General features: G+C 40.7%; 1 protein-coding gene across 1 annotated transcript in view; it reads left to right on the top strand.

Annotated features, from left to right (window-relative positions):
* The first annotated feature begins 1,112 nt into the window (after positions 1 to 1,112).
* LOC124129467 (ATP-dependent (S)-NAD(P)H-hydrate dehydratase-like) overlaps positions 1,113 to 19,368 on the top strand; it is a 378,497-nt gene continuing 360,241 nt past the window's right edge. Inside the window, exons 1-7 of the mRNA XM_048387393.1 lie at positions 1,113 to 1,243; positions 2,636 to 2,777; positions 5,664 to 5,709; positions 6,615 to 6,703; positions 7,813 to 7,921; positions 9,879 to 9,929; positions 11,338 to 11,442. Of these exons, the coding sequence (XP_048243350.1) occupies positions 1,183 to 1,243; positions 2,636 to 2,777; positions 5,664 to 5,709; positions 6,615 to 6,703; positions 7,813 to 7,921; positions 9,879 to 9,929; positions 11,338 to 11,442 (603 nt within the window). The 5' untranslated portion in view covers positions 1,113 to 1,182. The remainder of the gene's footprint in view (positions 1,244 to 2,635; positions 2,778 to 5,663; positions 5,710 to 6,614; positions 6,704 to 7,812; positions 7,922 to 9,878; positions 9,930 to 11,337; positions 11,443 to 19,368) is intronic.

Consider the following 19,368-nt stretch of genomic DNA (forward strand, 5'->3'; position numbering starts at 1 on the left):
AATTATTTACATCTGCATAAAATATGCAAAACAACTATAATTTATCACTAAAAGATATTTCATCACTTCAATGAAATATGTGTGTAAGTGTTGTTTAACTTCTATAATGTTTTAAAAGGGTTTTTTTTCTGAATAGTGTTTGTAATGTACAGATTCAGATGTGATACATGCGAACCATTGTAAATAGAATGTGTGTATTACTGCGATCAATATTTAAAATATTAAATAGTGTTTTAGTCTTTGTATTTTTCATTCTGGTCGATGAGTATGGGTGAGGTGAAATTGGGTTTAACGTCGCGTCCAAGATTATTGCACTTATATAGCGACGTGCATGCACGTGTATGTGTGTGTGTGGCTGCTTGTACTAGTCCGGACTGATGCCGATTTATAGTGCTAGCTCACTGAGATACCATGCCGCAGTTTAACATGAATACCCCACTCAGACACAGTATACTGACTCCGAGCCGACCAGTCCTTGTTTTAGCCCCTTAATGCCGAGCGCCAGACAGGGTAACAACATGTACCATCTTTTAACGTCTTTTGGTATGACGCGGTCGGGGATCGAACCCCGAACCTTCCGTTCTCCGCGATGAGTATGGTGTTGCCCTAATGTGGCAGTGGGGAGTCACCCCTTGTGTTACATACAAGGTATGCATTGCATTGTTTATATTTGTCTAAGACTTACTGTGTAATCTAAATGTATCTAGTGTTTTAATGGTTGACCGATATGTATACTTATTTGTGATAAGCCCATGCTATGTATACTTATGTAGCGTTGATAAGTATGTTGTACCTGTTATTTATTATTTAATTATGTGTTTCAGGGTGTCTTTGATTTCCTTATACAAACGGCATCGCATTAAAGATCTCACACCCGTAGCATGTGTTTGTTCACTTTATGAAAAGACATCCACTATACGGCTACACTATGATACGATCAGAATATAGGTCATCTTTCATCTGTGTTAGTAGAGAAAAGTACTGGTTTAAAAAAGAATCCTTGTGATATGTAGTGGAGAGATATAATTTCTGAAGCACATTTTCCCGACTGTCTCTAAATCGTACTAAATTCCAGGAGCACTTTTAGAAAAACCCAAACCGGAAGTGGGCAAGTGCGCGAAATTTGTGTCAGCGTGACCACATTGAATTCGTACATTTGCATTTGTTTTCAAGCTGTCAAACATGTTTACATTGTCAGGCGTCTTGTCCTACATCTCAGGAAGGGGTCGGATACTCCGATCAGGTAAATAAAGGTCCTGGTAACATATGTCAATGAGAATAAACGCTAAAAACTACTGTTTCTTCTCTCTTTTTTTCAGCTCAACGCGTGAGATAATCAGTATTCGAGGATCACTGTCACTACTGTCAGTGTCAGATCACCACAAGACAATACGCTAAATATTTAGTATTAGTGTTGTATGGTGCCAGTTTGTATGAGGAATTAGTGTAAATGTAATAATGAATCTTTTCCAGTCGACTTAGCTGCTTAGTTAGGTCTAGGTTAGAGACAAACATGATGAATATTCGTTGTTTTTTATCGTTCATGTGTGTTTTGCATTGTCATTGTGCTGAAACATCAATGTGTGAAATGGGAAGTGATCATTACAGCTGACTGGCATCCCCGTACTGACCATGTAATGGGGGCTGTTTTGGTCATTGTCACCTGTGGGCCACTAGATCTACAGAAATGTGTCACAGATTCCTATCTGCATGTTCTGTACACACAAATATATCCCAGGTACCTTTCTCTTTAAGATCCATGAAGATTTGGGGTAGAATAGGTCTTCAGCAACCCATGCTTGCCATAAATGGTGACTATTGGGTGGTCAGGCTCGCTGACTTGGTTGGTGCATGTCATTGTATCCCAATTCTGTGGATCGATGCTCATGATATCCATCACAGGATTGTCTGGTCCAGACTTGAATATTTACAGATCTCTGTAATATAGCTTGAATATTGCTGAGTGCAGTGTTAAACAACAAAAAAACAAGCAAACAAAATCTTTCTCTATACCACAAAGGTTGCCTAACTCGCGGCAATATGTATGACGAGTCTTATTAAGAAATGCACGAAAACAGCTTTAGTTTGGTTGTCAAGAAACTCACGTGGCTTACATGTAGTTGGATATATTTTGGCACGTTACAAATTTGTGTACAGAGAAAGTTACATTTCTGTAGCTCTTGTGCCTACAATGACCCACAGTGTACTTGAACAGGGTTAGAACTAAACTCAAGACCTTTACAAGCCTGGGTAAAGATAAAATGCTCTTCTAGTGTTAAAACAAAGGGGACATTTTTACCAGTCCACAGGAATTTGTATACACTAGCCCTGGGCTAGTGACCAGTTAGCTAATGTTCTAACTCTGTTTTAGTCTTTGCCATTTCTTCGATAACAACAGGTTGGTAGTGGTGTTTTAATATATGACCTCCTTGCAACCATTTTTTTTTCTTGTTTGTTGTTTAAAGGTAAGCTCTAAGTTCCTTGGAAACAATAGAATGGTCAGTATTGTAAAATGAACTAACACTGACTAATGACATTTGGTGCTAAGGTTTATTGCGCCAGCAAATCATACACATTTGTTGTGCAGTGACGTCTATATCTATCTTGCTGACATGTTTGTTGTATTTCGTACCAGGTTATCTTGGAGCACATAACATGTCAAGTCACCCGAGTCCAGGAGAGCTGGCACAGATGGTGAAGGCTGTCATCCCTCCCCTCTCCTACAGCCGACACAAGGGACAGGCCGGCCGGGTTGGTGTTGTTGGTGGTTGTCGGGAGTAAGTGGATGTAGTTCAAGGAATAGGCTTGTACTTTGCAAGTGTATTTTTTTAAAATTCTGTTGCATTTAGTGATGATATGTAATATCAATCTCATTAAAATCAGATCTTAGTTCTTGCTACCGCTAAACAAAGACCTGAGGACATCCAAATTATGGGTCATGTCAGACCTACCTTTCACGAACTTTGATTGACCAATGGAATGACTGACAAGAAGTCGACATTGGCCAAACCGAAGGCCGCTTTCTCCTGTTTCTTGTGACAGCACTAGTTTCAGCACTACGCTTCGAAACGTATTTTGACAAATTAAGATTCAGATTAAGAATTTGAAAACTGAACAAAAAAACATTCTGAAATGGGTAATAGATAGTGTAGATTGTATGGATTCAGTCGTCAAGCCCATAACTGTCGTTTGGAAAACCCTGTGTTAAATGTTTTGAGGTTGCATGGTTAGAAATCACATTCCGACTGTCACTTTCCTGATCTGGTAAGCAACGCTCTGATTGGTTGGATGAAAGGCCATTCTGACATGACTTGGAATAGGATGCCCTCAGATCTTTGTTTAGCGGTAGCGAGAACTCAGATCTGGTTATAATGAGATTGATCCCATGTAATATGTACATGTAGATCTATATCATGGTGACCTGTTCCAATTGTAACTGTTGTTCTTCAGTAGTCTGCTCTTGTGTTGAGCAGGGCATGACGGTGCAGGGGTCTCAGTCTGCAGCTGAATCTCAATGGTGTACACATGTTGCTCTAATTTTAGTGACTGTGATTTAAAGTGTGTTTGCTTACAAACAAGAGAAAAGTCTGGTCATGTGATACACCCATGGTGTGGTCACTGGAACAGTCTGGTCACGTGATAAGACTCAGCCCACGGTGTGGTCACTGGAACAGTCTGGTCACGTGATAAGCCTCAGCCCAAGGTGTGGTCACTGGAACAGTCTGGTCGCGTGATAAGCCTACACCCACGGTGTGGTCACTGGAACAGTCTGGTCACGTGATAAGCCTTCACCCACGGTGTGGTCACTGGAACAGTCTGGTCACTTGATAAGCCTACACCCACGGTGTGGTCACTGGAACAGTCTGGTCACGTGATAAGCCTTCACCCACGGTGTGGTCAATGGAACAGTCTGGTCACGTGATAAGCCTACACCCAAGGTGTGGTCACTGGAACAGTCTGGTCACGTGATAAGCCTACACCCACGGTGTGGTCACTCGAAAAGTCTGGTCACGTGATAAGCCTACACCCACAGTGTGGTCACTGGAACAGTCTGGTCACGTGATAAGCCTACACCCACGGTGTGGTCACTGGAACAGTCTGGTCACGTGATAAGCCTACACCCACGGTGTGGTCACTCGAAAAGTCTGGTCACGTGATAAGCCTACACCCACAGTGTGGTCACTGGAACAGTCTGGTCACGTGATAAGTCTACACCCATGGTGTGGTCACTGGAGCAGTCTGGTCACGTGATAAGCCTTCACCCATGGTGAGGTCACTGGAACAGTCTGGTCACGTGATAAGCCTACACCCATGGTGTGGTCACTGGAACAGTCTGGTCACGTGATAAGCCTACACCCACGGTGTTGTCAATGGAACAGTCTGGTCACGTGATAAGCCTACACCCATGGTGTGGTCACTGGAACAGTCTGGTCACGTGATAAGCCTACACCCACGGTGTGGTCACTGGAACAGTCTGGTCACATGATAAGCCTACACCCACGGTGTGGTCACTGGAACAGTCTGGTCACGTGATAAGCCTACACCCACGGTGTGGTCACTGGAACAGTCTGGTCACGTGATAAGCCTACACCCACGGTGTGGTCACTGGAACAGTCTGGTCACGTGATAAGCCTACACCCACGGTGTGGTCACTGGAGCAGGACATTCTGTCGCAGAATAAGGCGATTAAAGCTGAATAAGCTCGGGGGTTATCAGCTATTGCTTACAAACAAAGCTTTATAATGGTCAAAGTCCTGTCACCTATAGTAAGCTATGCTTATGTTGCACCATGAGGTTTTACTGTTTCCTTGACGTGACGAATTGAGTAGCCAAAGAATTTTGGAATTAGTGTTTCACTAGTCTATGTCAAAGTCCGGTTTTCACTGGACTTAGATATAGGCTAGTGGGCACTTTATGTTTGTTTGTTTGTTGTTTAAGGCCACACTCAGCAATATTCCAGCTATATGACGGTGGTCTGTAAATAATCAAGTCCTGACCAGATGATCCAGTGATTGATATCATGAGCATCGATCCACACAATTGGGATCAATGACATGCTTCAACCAAGTTAGAGAGCCTGACCACCCGATCCCGTTAGTCACCTAGCTCTTACGACAAGCATAGTCGTCTTTTAAGGCAAGCATGGGTTGCTGAAGACCTATTCTACCCCGGATCTTCATGGGTCAGAAGAAAGGTGGTTCATGAGAAGGTACCATGTTTAGCGTATTTTTCCTGGCCAGGTGGCCAGGTATATTTTATGAGTGTTTCTTAAAACTGTCGTAACTCACTTTTATGCATAATATAAAACAAATATTACTAGTGTTGTTTTGATGGTTGATAAGTGAGAGAAAACACTTCTCCTTGGTTTTTAAATTTTCAACCAGAACCTTGGATGAGTGTTTTCTCTTCTAGGGAAGGTCATAACAAAATATACAGGGTCATGAAAAAATTAACATTCTACTATAAAACATGTAAAATATTAGGTGCTTTTGCATTTCGTCTTTTCAGTGAGGGTCATGAAAGAAATGTACAAAGACATGGGGAGGGACATCCAAAATATAACAAGCATTAGGGGAGGGTCATTATTTTCAGTACATTATTGCGTCACCCCACACCAACTGCAAAAAATGACTGGTCCCTAATGTGGGCTCTATCTGTTTCAGATACACAGGAGCCCCATATTATGCTGCCATCTCCTCACTGAGAGTGGTAAGTTGAGAATTCATTCATGGCGGGAGGAGCTCTGTTTCAAAACACAACTGAATTCTCATTTTAATCAACCGAACTTGACTTCATGCCAATCATGGAACATTGCCACAATGATGTTTTTAGTTTTCAGGCCTTACTGTTTTTAGAAGAAACTATTCTAAAACCTTTGTGGTACAGGTTTTCAAACTATCTGGGATAAAAGGGACTATACCACTATATGTAACCAGTATTATTTTTTCCCCCCACTACTCAAATGAAGATGTCAACACGATTTTCACAAAATGTCAAATGTTTTTAGGTGTAATGAAAACGCGGAATTAATTTTGTGACTGTAGTGCTAATTATAAATATAGGTGGATATGCATATGATTAAAAGTTTTAAATGTTGAAAAGTGTAATTATGACAATGTTGCTATGACAATGTGCAGTTGGCTTCTAATCTTCAATATCCATAAAAGAGTGAAAACATCTCCAAAGGTAAGAAGCAGATTGCACACTGTCACACAGGCTAAGTACCGTATTCGACGTAATAAGCGCCCCGCTCTAATAAGCACCCATGGTGATATTTGCTGATATATTGGCCGTTGAACAATCCCAATTAGCACCCCTTCCGATTGATCAATGTACACAAGATTTATCTATTCGCGTATAATACGCACTCATGTGTTATATGCACCCTTAATTATGGGCTATCAAATTCTGGAAAAAATATTTCTGTCGTACATAAATATTTTATGCTGTCAGCATAAACCACAAAATTTATCTTTCAACTCAGTTTCTTTCACTAAAATAATAACCCAATAAGAGCCCCCGATTTCTAATTTTGAGAGCGCCCTGGGCGCTTATTACATCAAATAAGGTATTAAATATATGGAACTAAAACATCTTGTATCTTTTACTCCTAGGGAGGAGACCTGGCCACCGTCTTCTGCACCCAAGCTGCTGCCACTGCCATCAAATCTTACAATCCAGAACTGATTGTCCTACCTTGCTTGTGAGTTCAGTATAGAAGTCAGCCATATTGTATTTAAAGGGGGACTATGCTTAATAATCTATTGCCCATTTTCAGAACAGGCCCAGCCATTGTAATTAACTCACACATTGTCCCTATGTGATAAGTGTAACTTGTTGACTCATATTATATTACAGGGTGTACAACAAATGTTAGCTGATAAACAAAATGGTGTTTAAACAACTTGAATTGAACTTGCTTGAACTACCAATTGGCAACCTCTTTCCCCCTTCCCTTTAAAACTTAGATCTTCTCATCTGTGGAGGTGACGACAATCTCATTAAAATCAGACCTCAGTTCTAGCTACCGCTCAACAAAGATCTGAGGACATCCCATTAGGGGTCACGTCAGAACGACCTTTCATCCGACCAATCAGAGCATCGCTTACCAGATTATGAAAGTGACAGTCGGAATGTGATTTCTAATCATGCAACCTCGAAAACTTTAACGCCAAACAATAGTTACGGGTTTAACGACTGAATCCATACAATCTAGACCATCTATTAGCCATTCCAGAATGTTCTTTTGTTCAGGTTTCAAATTTGTAATCGAGAATTTGTCAAAATATGTTTCGAAGCGTAGTCGCCAATCTTAAATTAGTGCCGTAAAGCACGAGATAGCTGCCTTCTGATTGGTCATTCCATTGGTCGGTCAAAGTTCGCGCAAGGTCGGTCTGACGTGACCTGTAATGGGATGTCCATCAGATCTTTGTTTAGCGGTAGCGATAACTAAGATCTGATTTTAGTGAGATTGAGGTGACGAGAAATAGGGTTTACTGTTGCATTCAATATTAATAATGATGAGCATGCAATGTTTTTGGTGTTTATGGAGTCAAATTTACACAGTACTCACACTAGTTTATACCTCCATAAACACAAACAAATATTTCGTCAATTCTTTATATTACTCACCCAGTCTCCACTGATACATCCCTTAACAAAGACAGATCCACTAAACTAGGTATCAAATCCAGTTAGGATCCTTGCAAAGGCAGCACTATATCCATATTTATGGTCTAACCAAGTTCAAAACGATAGCCATCTTAGACCTGTGTCACTCACTCACTCACTCGACTGACCTGACTATTACAGAGATGAAGGTAACGCAGTGTCCAGTGTTACAGCTGTACTACCCAGACTTCACTCCCTTGTCATAGGGCCAGGGCTAGGCAGAGATGCTGCTGTCCTAACAACTACCACAGTAAGTCAAATGTCGCTAGACTTCTGGTGAAGTTTCAGATTTTTCGGCAGTTATTACTTTATGGATCCACTGACCAAGAATATTTTCTGGTTAACTGTATTTTTTATTTCAGACAACTTCAGAAAAGCTATTTCAACAAACTTTAAAGTTGGTTGATATAGGAATTGAAGTCTGGCTTTAAAACAAAATAATTTACACTTCTTAGTAACTATATCAAATTTGAGAAATTTATGCCGCTTATACAGAAACCTTAACATTTATGAATTTTGTTTTTGCAATAGGATTAGTCCTAGTTTCTGGGAATGCCATAGTTTGAATAGTGTTTTAATCAGTTACCCGTCTTACTGAAACCGTTTTGTATCGGATTAACTGTTTTTATGATATATAATATTGAAAACATGTCCAGTGCAAGGTACAGATAACCAAACAGAAAAAGTTGTTCCACAGTAATTCCTGACTGAAAGTTATTTTCTGTTTCGGATGGACATACTTTGAATCAACCTGATGTGTTAAAAGACATTATAGCTAAAATGGATAGAATTATCATTAAACCGCCCACACGTTATCAGAAATGAGCGGGCCACTGTAACTTGATAATGCCCTCATATTGCTTGATGACGGGCCATTATCAAGCCCCGTTGTTAGGTGACGTCATAGGGTAGAGAAAATATATAGTATAGTAAAATTATAGTGACGTCATCTGGTTTGTTCTATGACGTTTCCATATTTGTAAAATGTGGTCAGTGACATTCGTGTTGATTGCAGTAAATGTTTCAAAACCGATGTTGTTTTTATTTGATAACAAATTCCATCCATTTTAGCTATAATAACGGTAACGCTCTTTTTCAGGGCATTATCATTTGCAGAAGCCCTCGGTCTTTTCAACTGCCCTCCTTCATCGGGCAGTTAATGGAAGACCTTGGGCTTCTGCAAATGATAATGCCCTGAAAAATAGCGTTACCCTTATATGTGTGAATGGATACAGTACCTGTCATTCTGACTATAAGAAATGTGTGCCTTATTTAGAAGTCGTCACAACGATATACTACAACTTTAAATGTATTAATGGATTCAGTGTCCTATAACTATTTTACAGTGAATACATCAGATTCGGACAATATTAATAAAGATAGTTTCATAAATTGCAAATGATTATTAGTAATATTAAAATTAGGGGTGGAACAATACATCAGTGCAACATGAATTTTCATGTGACGATACGATTCATTTTTTTCTGTATCAATACAAGATGATACACTTGCTGAAATAAATTACTTATCGGTACTACTCTTTTAATGACCCATGGAGTTTTTGTCAGTCAGATATCGCAAAATGTGTTGTAATTAGTGTTTCATGTTCACTACTAAACATAGCCGCTACGAACATCTGTGTACAGCTAGCTTTTCTTTTTGAACTTGCTCTGATATATTTATTGTCAAGAAGTTTCCATGCGATATGACATAAGTATGCGTATCGTGTCCTATTTTTTGTGATACGTATCGTATCAAGACCTATTTATTGTGATACATATCGTATCAAGACCTATTTATTGTGATACATATCGTATCAAGACTTATTTATTGTGATACGTATCGTGTCGTGACCTATTTATTGTGATACTTATCATATCAAGACCCATTTATTGTGATACGTATCATATCAAGACCTATTTATTGTGATACGTATCGTATCGTGACCTATTTGTGATACGTATCGTATCGTGACCTATTTATTGTGATACGTATTGTATCGTGACCTATTTATTGTGATACGTATCATGACCTTGCTGTATTGTTTCACCCCTAATTAAAATAGGATAACCAATACCAGCTTGCACATTTTTTAACCAGTTAGGAATTCTAATCAAACGGTAACCAGTTAACCGAGTATTCATGATGGGCTTACTAGTTGATGATGCTGCTGGAGTGATTCATGTTCAACACAATCTGTTTTCCAGAGAGTTATAGAAGCAGCTAAGGGAAGAAACATGCCAATGGTGATAGATGCTGTAAGTATTGCATGAATATTGCATCAAGGGGCGGCATCATTTGTATATTGAAGATTGTTATATGGATCAGATCCTTCTAAGAAAAAAATGTTAGTCACTTATTCTATGTGGTTATGTTTCCAGGTTCAAAAGAGGCGATGGGGTTGTTGTTAAAGCATTTGCTTGTCTCCCTAAATGCCTAGGTTCTAATCCCCAAATGGGTGCAATGTGTGAAGCCTATTTCTGGTGTTCCCGACATGATATTGCTGGAATGTTGGAAAGTGGCGTATAATCACTCACTCACTCCAGGTTTAAAATGTCGACATAAGTTGACATACTCAGACTATTGAAATGATAGTGTCTGCCATAGATTGGCCGATTTTGTGTTCAGTCTCTACATCTTCCTGAAGTTAAAGTGTCCACTAGCCTATATCAAAGTCCAGTGAAAACCAGACTTTGACATAGGCTGGTGGACACTCATTTATATTCTAATGGTATATACAATGCTGGAAAATAGAAGATGCCTGACACAGAAGATACTGTGATGTTACCATAGTGACAAACATGTCTCCTGTTTCAGTATTTAGGAAGTATTATAAACCCCTGTAAGTCCAAGTCTTTGGGATGGTAAAAAATGTATTGTGTTTCTAGATTTTTCAGCGAAACCATAATTATGCTTATGTCTGGTAGCCAGAAGAGGATAAGGTCCTAATGTTAAAAGAGTTACTACCCTTTATATAAAAATGTACGTGTAAGTTGTCATCTGAAACAAAGAAACACTAGATGAATTGAAGTAGTCAGCAGTTCAACAATTCAAGTAATTCATGAAAAGGTTCTATCAATAATGGGCTAATGGACTACCGTATTTGACGTAATAAGCGCCCAGGGCGCTCCCAAAATTAGAAATAGGCGGCTCTTATGAGAATAAAATTTTGGTGAAAAAAAAACAGAGTTGAAAGATCGTAAATTTCGTGGTTTATGCTGACAGCCTGAAATGATACAAAAGAAAAGTCTGTGCGTATTATACATGACCGATATATTTTTCCAGAATTTAATTTCCCAAAGTTAAGGGTGCATATAACACACGAGTGTGTATTATACATGAATAAATAAGTCTTGTGTACATAGATCAATCTGAATGAGAATTGTGCACGAGCCAATATATTAGCAAAAATCTCTGTGGGCGCTTATTATGTTTAATTCGGTATTCTGAATTGACTGTACATCACACATAGAGAAGTTTGACATTCTGTCCTATGCCTTACTTACTTACTTACTTTGGAGATTTAACGTGCGCTTTCCGACTGATGCGTATTTCGCACACTATGTCCTATGCCGTCTTGTACATGATTATATAAGATGGCAACTGACCAATCAGATAGGTTGGTTCCATAACGAGTAATGATAATACCTATTCCATCTGTTTCAGGATGGGCTGTTCCTGGTGACAGACAATCCTTCAGTGATCAACAACTATACAAAAGCCATTCTAACCCCTAATAAAGTGGAGTTTGGTAGATTGTATGAGAAAGTGGTGAGTCAAAGCAGCCTGCAACTTTAGCCTCAACTTATAAAAGTCTCCCTATATAACACTAAAACCTGCTAAAACTTATTCCCCAAAGCATGTTGGGTATAGTAATTTCTTGTTTTATGTACTGGATAGTAAGTATATGAAGGTACAGTTAACTATGTTTATATTGAACACGTTTATAACAATATAACGGATATAACAAACTGTTCTTTTGGTCTCACGTCCTTAAGCTGTATATGCTGTATGTATGCTTATAACGAATTACTACAATTTGGGGTCCCTTGAGTTCGTATGACCATAGTTTACTGTATTCTGTAAATTTTGTATACCGTAGTGTTGCGATAATAGGCCCAGAGGCTATTAACATTACCCAGGATTCTTCCACGACACTGAAGAATGCTTGATTCTGACTGGCTAAAGAGTTCGGTTCCAAATTGAAAAGAATAGGTATCAATTCTCCAGATACCTCAAATTTAAAAAAACCCATAGGAGCTTTATCTCCTCAGTGTCCCCATCTCCGTCATCATAAATGGGGTAGGAACATGTCTGATTTATCAAATAGTGGCTCGTATTATCCACTAGACCACGGTGGGGGTCTCTGGGAAGATGCTCTATCCACTAGACCACGGAGGGGGTCTCCGGGCAGATGCTCTATCCACTAGACCACAGAGGTGGTCTCCGGGCAGATGCTCTATCCACTAGATCACGGAGGGGGTCTCCGGGCAGATGCTCTATCCACTAGATCACGAAGGGGGTCTCAAGGCAGATGCTCTATCCACTAGACCACTGAGGGGGTCTCTGGGCAGATTCTCTATCCACTAGATCACGGAGGGGGTCTCCGGGCAGGTGCTCTATCCACTAGACCACTGAGGGGGTCTCCGGGCAGTTGCTCTATCCACTAGACCACTGAGGGGGTCTCAGGGCAGATGCTGTATCCACTAGATCACGGAGGTGGTCTCTGGGCAGATGCTTTATCCACTAGATCACGGAGGTGGTCTCTGGGCAGATGCTCCATCCACTAGACCACTGAGGGGGGTCTCCAGGCAGATGCTCTATCCACTAGACCACTGAGGGGGTCTCCGGGCAATTGCTCTATCCACTAGACCACTGAGGGGGTCTCCGGGCAATTGCTCTATCCACTAGACCCCTGAGGGGGTCTCCGGGCAATTGCTCTATGCACTAGATCACGGAGGGGGTCTCCAGGCAGATGCTGTATCCACTAGACCACAGAGGGGGTCTCCGGGCAATTGCTCTATCCACTAGACCACTGAGGGGGTTTCTGGGCAGATGCTCTTTCCACTAGACCACTGAGGGGGTCTCCAGGCAGATTCTCTATCCACTAGACCACTGAGGGGGTCTCAGGGCAGATGCTGTATCCACTAGATCACGGAGGTGGTCTCTGGGCAGATGCTCCATCCACTAGATCCTGGAGGGGGTCTCCGGGCAGATGCTCTATCCACAAGACCACTGAGGGGGTCTCCAGGCAGATGCTCTATCCACAAGACCACTGAGGGGGTTTCCAGGCAGATGCTCTATCCACTTGATCATGGAGGGGGGTCTCCGGGCAGATGCTCTATCTACTAGACCACTGAGGGGGTCTCAAGGCAGATTCTCTATCCACTAGACCACTGAGGGGGTCTCCGGGCAGATGCTCTTTCCACTAGACCATTGAGGGGGTCTCCAGGCAGATTCTCTATCCACTAGATCACGGAGGGGGTCTCCGGGCAGATGCTCTTTCCACTAGACCACTGAGGGGGTCTCCGGGCAGATGCTCTATCCATTAGACCATGGAGACTGAGGGTTGGAGTAGTGCTCAGTTGTGTATTGTGTGATACAATGACCAGAACAGAATTGTGATGGTCAAAATACGCTGGTACTTCCCTTGTAAGCTGCTCTTGTTCATGTGAATAGTGAATGTTTTTCATAATATTAACAGATGAATGACCAAGCACATTTCATATTTCCTTTGGAATTATCATGGTTAAAGGCCTACATCCCCTAAAAATAGTGGACCTCTTCCAAAGATGGCAGAGACAAACTTGACTTCAAGCGTCTGAAATGGTACAGCACTTGGACTGCTCTTTTGAAAATATTAATTGTTCTAAGGCCTATCTAGGCTCAATTTTCACTCCATTTATTTCAGGGATTTCAGAGAGTAGATCTATAAATATGATTTTCAAATAACAGTCATGAATAGATATTTGAAAAAGAAATTTGAAAATTCTCAAGAAATTCAAACCTTCTAACGTTTTACGAGTCCATCTGTTAAAGTTGGGAGGGGTGAAGGGTGTAGCCAGAGACTGTATAATAGATTATTATATGGTCTCTGGTGCAGCGAAGGACTGTAAACACAGCCAGGTCGTGGATGGGAATGTAGACAGATGGCTGTCTGGGAGCATTACTGCTGTCACCACAAGTGTTTCAGTGTGAGAGTATAATGATGAATGAACGACATGTTGGTAAAGAGAAAACACTTTTATATGGTAGGAAAGAGTTGTAGTCCCATCTACACTCTCATTCCAATGTAAAACAGCCAAATGACTTCTCCTAAAATATTCTGATTTGTCAAATGATACACGTTTATGGTGAAATAAATTCATTACATTGTTGAAAGTTTCTACATAGGCAGTGCCCAATGCTGAAAGAAAATCTTTTGGATGTTTATAAATAAGCCAGTTTTGAAGTGCAACAGCTAACAATTTTTCTACTTTCATACACAATGAGTGGACTATTCAAACTCATCTTAAACATGATTTTAAGAATGCTTCAGAGATTGCGATTGGTATACCAAGTGTTTACATCTGACATGATTTGATAACACATATGTTATGATAAAACCTTTTGACAAAGACATGCATAATTCATACAGTAAGTATTATGTGTACCATGAAGTACTTATCTACTGATACAGCATGTGCCTTGTTTGGAAAATGATGCATGTCTGGGGTTGTCTCCCTTAGACTGTTCATGCCTCTTTCCCATTCCACAGTGCCTCAGCGTAGTTTGTTTTCAGTGGCTGATTTGCCTGGTTTGATTATTTACAAGCTGGTGTTATGGGGCTTGAATATTGCTGGCTGCAATGGTAAACACAATTTTTAATAATACTTTTTCAGTGTTTTGTGTATTGTACTTCAAATGTTTAATTTCGGTATTAGGATTAAAAAAAATTAAATTCTCAGGAAATGACTTTTAAAAATATAGTGCTGGCAGGCATTGTTCTTTGGGGGGCTTTTTTAGACTAGTATGTAAGCATACAAACTCATAATGCCGCAATGACCATAATACAAGATGCGCCGTAAACAGTGTAAAAGGGAAGTAACTGCATGCTTTATTGGATCGCATTGTTTTTAAGTATTGGGATTTTTTATGTTTTTGGAAAATTGAAATAAAAACGACTTTATGATATGATGTGGGCGGTACCTGAGAACCAAGACTATTATTTTTTGTAGTCTTAGCATTTCTCCGTCAGACCTGTGTGTTTATTGTTTAATGCTCCCCTCAGCAATATTCCAGCTGTGTGATGGTTGCTTGTAAAATTCAAAACAATCCAGTGATTATTATAATGAGCAACCATCTGTGTCTTCCCTGTACAATGGTACACCATCAGTGTTCGCGTTAACGCAGAAACCTGCATTTTTCACGCATTAAAATCATATAAACACGCAAAAAATATTTTGCATGTGTGTTTTGCACGCACAGATTGTGATATCCTTAATTTTGTATTAATACCATAAAATAAAAAACTATTCAAAGCTGATAGGCTGCTTACGATGTTCAGACGAAAATAAATCAAAACCTGGAAATTCCCATTGCTAAAAATGGAATGTGGCCAGATGGCGCTTTGAATCGCGTCCTTTATATTTCCATATATGGTCTTTGGGCAGCGGAATAACTAATCTCAGACACAGGACGTCATTCGTTACTATCAATGGAATTCCCCGGAAGTCGTTTGTTTCATCCAATCAGAGCCCAGCTTACAAGTAATAGTCGGTAATACAGAGCGACGGAAGAAAACTTCCAAACATGAGCATGTGCTAACAACAGTCATATTTATTTTATTAACGATAGAACGTTCATTATATCAAAACTGGACCGTAAGTTAAAGCTTGGTCATAATTATTAGCTGTACTAGTACTGATTTTATTGAAATAAAAAATTCACACGCGAAATATTTGAATTGAAAATTTATTATTTCATTTCTGCACGCACTGTACAAAAACCTACCGCGAACACTGACCATCAGCTAAGTTGGCAAGCATGGCCATCTGATCCATCAAGTCACTCTTGCAAAAATCATATGTTCCTTGGACCATTTCTAACCCGGAATCACCACGTGTTGGTTAAACAAGGCCTGAGTGTGTGGGCTTCGGAGAATATTGTTTCTAATTTTAGCTTTTCTAAACCGATTAAACTTCTTTGTAGGAAAAAATCCAACACTATCTTAAAATAGCTGGGATTCATCATTGCCTTCTACTCCTGGGTGAAGTAATCTGTGTTTAGATTTAATGAAGGTTTATTGGGGAGATTTAATCTCTGTTTCTTTACAGCTCTTCTGAAATTCCCAGGAATTCCCCAGTTCAAGTTACAAAATGAGATTAAACCTCAAACCCTTCACCTACTGTTCCTTCCTTCAACAAACCTTAGGGTTATAAAATGCAAAGATTTTAATCAAAATTTTGAAAACAGCTTTGCCTTTTCTTTTGCTGTACAGACTTGAAGTATAAATTATCAGAGATACACTGTTGGCCAGTGTGAGGAACTGTTTATAAAACTGGAATTTGGACAATTATCATTTGCATGGATTAGTATGGCTGGAATTTATGTTTCAAGAAAGTTAATGATCTTGTACTTAGGGACAGGTCAGAGGTTTTTGATGCACTGATGTACCCTCCTCAAAATATGTGTGTTATTTTATATGACCCTCCCCCAGACTCTGTCATATTTGTTGGTGAACCTCTCAAGATTCCTTTTCTGACACGATAACATTAAACTGTTGACAATGCCATTCACACTGTTGACACGATGCCATTCACACTATTCACACTGTAGACAGGAAGCCATGCACACTTTTCACACTGTAGACAGGATGCCATTCACACTGTTGAAAGGATGCCATTCACACTATTCACACTTTAGACAGGATGCCATTCACATTTTTCACACTTTAGACAGGAAGCCATGCACACTTTTCACACTGTAGACAGGATGCCATTCACACTGTTGAAAGGATGCCATTCACACTATTCACACTGTAGACAGGATGCCATTCACACTATTCACACTGTTGACAGGATGCCATTATCACTCTTCACACTGTAGACAGGATGCCGCTCACACATTTCACACTGTAGACAGGATGCCATTCACACTATTCACACTGTTGACAGGATGCCACTCACACTATTCACACTCTTGACAGGATGCCACTCACACATTTCACACTGTAGACAGGATGCCATTCACACTATTAACACTGTTGAAAGGATGCCATTCACACTATTCACACTTTAGACAGGATGCCATTCACACTATTCACACTGTTGACAGGATGCCATTCAAACTATTCACACTGTTAACAGGATGTCATTCACATTTTTCACACTGTTGACAGGATGCCACTCACACTTTTCACACTGTTGACAGGATGCCATTCACACTATTCACACTGTTGACAGGATGCCACTCACACTATTCACACTCTTGACAGGATGCCACTCACACATTTCACACTGTAGACAGGTTGCCATTCACACTATTAACACTGTTGACAGGATGCCACTCACACATTTCACACTGTAGACAGGATGCCATTCACACTATTCACACTGTTGAAAGGATGCCATTCACACTATTCACACTTTAGACAGGATGCCATTCACACTATTCACACTGTTGACAGGATGCCATTCAAACTATTCACACTGTTAACAGGATGTCATTCACACTTTTCACACTGTTGACAGGATGCCACTCACATTTTCACACTGTTGACAGGATGCCATTCACTTTATTCCCACTGTAGACAGGATGCCATTCACACTGTTGAAAGGATGCCATTCACACTATTCACACTTTAGGCAGGATGCCATTCACATTTTTCACACTGTTAACAGGATGCCTTTCACATTTTCACACTGTAGACAGGATGCCATTCACATTTTGACAGGATGCCATTGACACTGTTGACAGGATGCCATTATCACTATTCACACTGTTGACAGGATGCCACTCACACATTTCACACTGTTGACAGGATGCCATTATCACTATTCACACTGTTGACAGGATGCCACTCACACATTTCACACTGTTGACAGGATGCCATTATCACTATTCACACTGTTGACAGGATGCCACTCACACATTTCACACTGTAGACAGGATGCCACTCACACATTTCACACTGTTGACAGGATGCCACTCACACTTTTCACACTGTTGACAGGATGCCACTCACACATTTCACACTGTTGACAGGATGCCATTATCACTATTCACACTGTTGACAGGATGCCACTCACACATTTCACACTGTAGACAGGATGCCATTCACGCTATTCACACTCTTGACAGGATGCCACTCACACATTTCACACTGTAGACAGGTTGCCATTCACAATATTCACACTGTTGACAGGATGCCACTCACACATTTCACACTGTAGACAGGATGCCATTCACACTATTCACACTGTTGACAGGATGCCACTCACACATTTCACACTGTTGACAGGATGCCATTCAAACTATTCACACTGTTAACAGGATGTCATTCACACTTTTCACACTGTTGACAGGATGCCACTCACACTTTTCACACTGTTGACAGGATGCCACTCACATTTTCACACTGTTGACAGGATGCCATTCACACTGTTGACAGGATGCCATTCACACTATTCCCACTGTAGACAGGATGCCACTCACACTATTCCCACTGTAGACAGGATGCCACTCACACTATTCCCACTGTAGACAGGATGCCACTCACACTATTCCCACTGTAGACAGGATGCCATTCACATTGTTGACAGGATGCCATTCACACTATTCACACTTTAGACAGGATGCCACTCACACTATTCCCACTGTAGACAGGATGCCATTCACACTGTTGAAAGGATGCCATTCACACTATTCACACTGTTGACAGGATGCCACTCACACTATTCCCACTGTAGACAGGATGCCATTCACACTGTTGAAAGGATGCCATTCACACTGTTCCCACTGTAGACAGGATGCCACTCACACTATTCACACTCTTGACAGGATGCCACTCACACATTTCACACTGTAGACAGGATGCCATTCACACTGTTCACACTGTTGACAGGATGCCATTCACACTATTCACACTGTTAACAGGATGTCATTCACACTTTTCACACTGTTGACAGGATGCCACTCACACTTTTCACACTGTTGACAGGATGCCACTCTCACTTTCACACTGTTGACAGGATGCCATTCACACTATTCCCACTGTAGACAGGTTGCCATTCACACTATTCCCACTGTTGTTTGGATGCCATTTACACTGTTGACACAATACCATTCACACTGTTGACAGGACGCCATTCACACTGTTGACAGGATGCCATTCACACTGTTGTTAGGATGCCATTCACACTGTTGACAGGACGCCATTCACACTGTTGTCAGGATGCCATTCACACTGTTGACAGGATGCTATTCCCACTGTTGACAGGATGCTATTCCCACTGTTGTGAGGATGCCATTCACACTGTTGTTAGGATGCTATTCACACTGTTGTCAGGATGTCATTCACACTGTTGTTAGGATGCCATTCACACTGTTGTCAGGATGTCATTCACACTGTTGTTAGGATGCCATTACACAGTTGTAATCCAATATGCTTGTCGTAAGAGGCGACAAACGGGACCAGGTGCATGTCATCATATCCCA

Source organism: Haliotis rufescens, unplaced genomic scaffold (genome assembly GCF_023055435.1).
Source record: "Haliotis rufescens isolate VD_foot unplaced genomic scaffold, xgHalRufe1.0.p SCAF_7, whole genome shotgun sequence".
In the NCBI taxonomy this organism is placed as follows: Eukaryota; Metazoa; Mollusca; class Gastropoda; order Lepetellida; family Haliotidae; genus Haliotis; species Haliotis rufescens.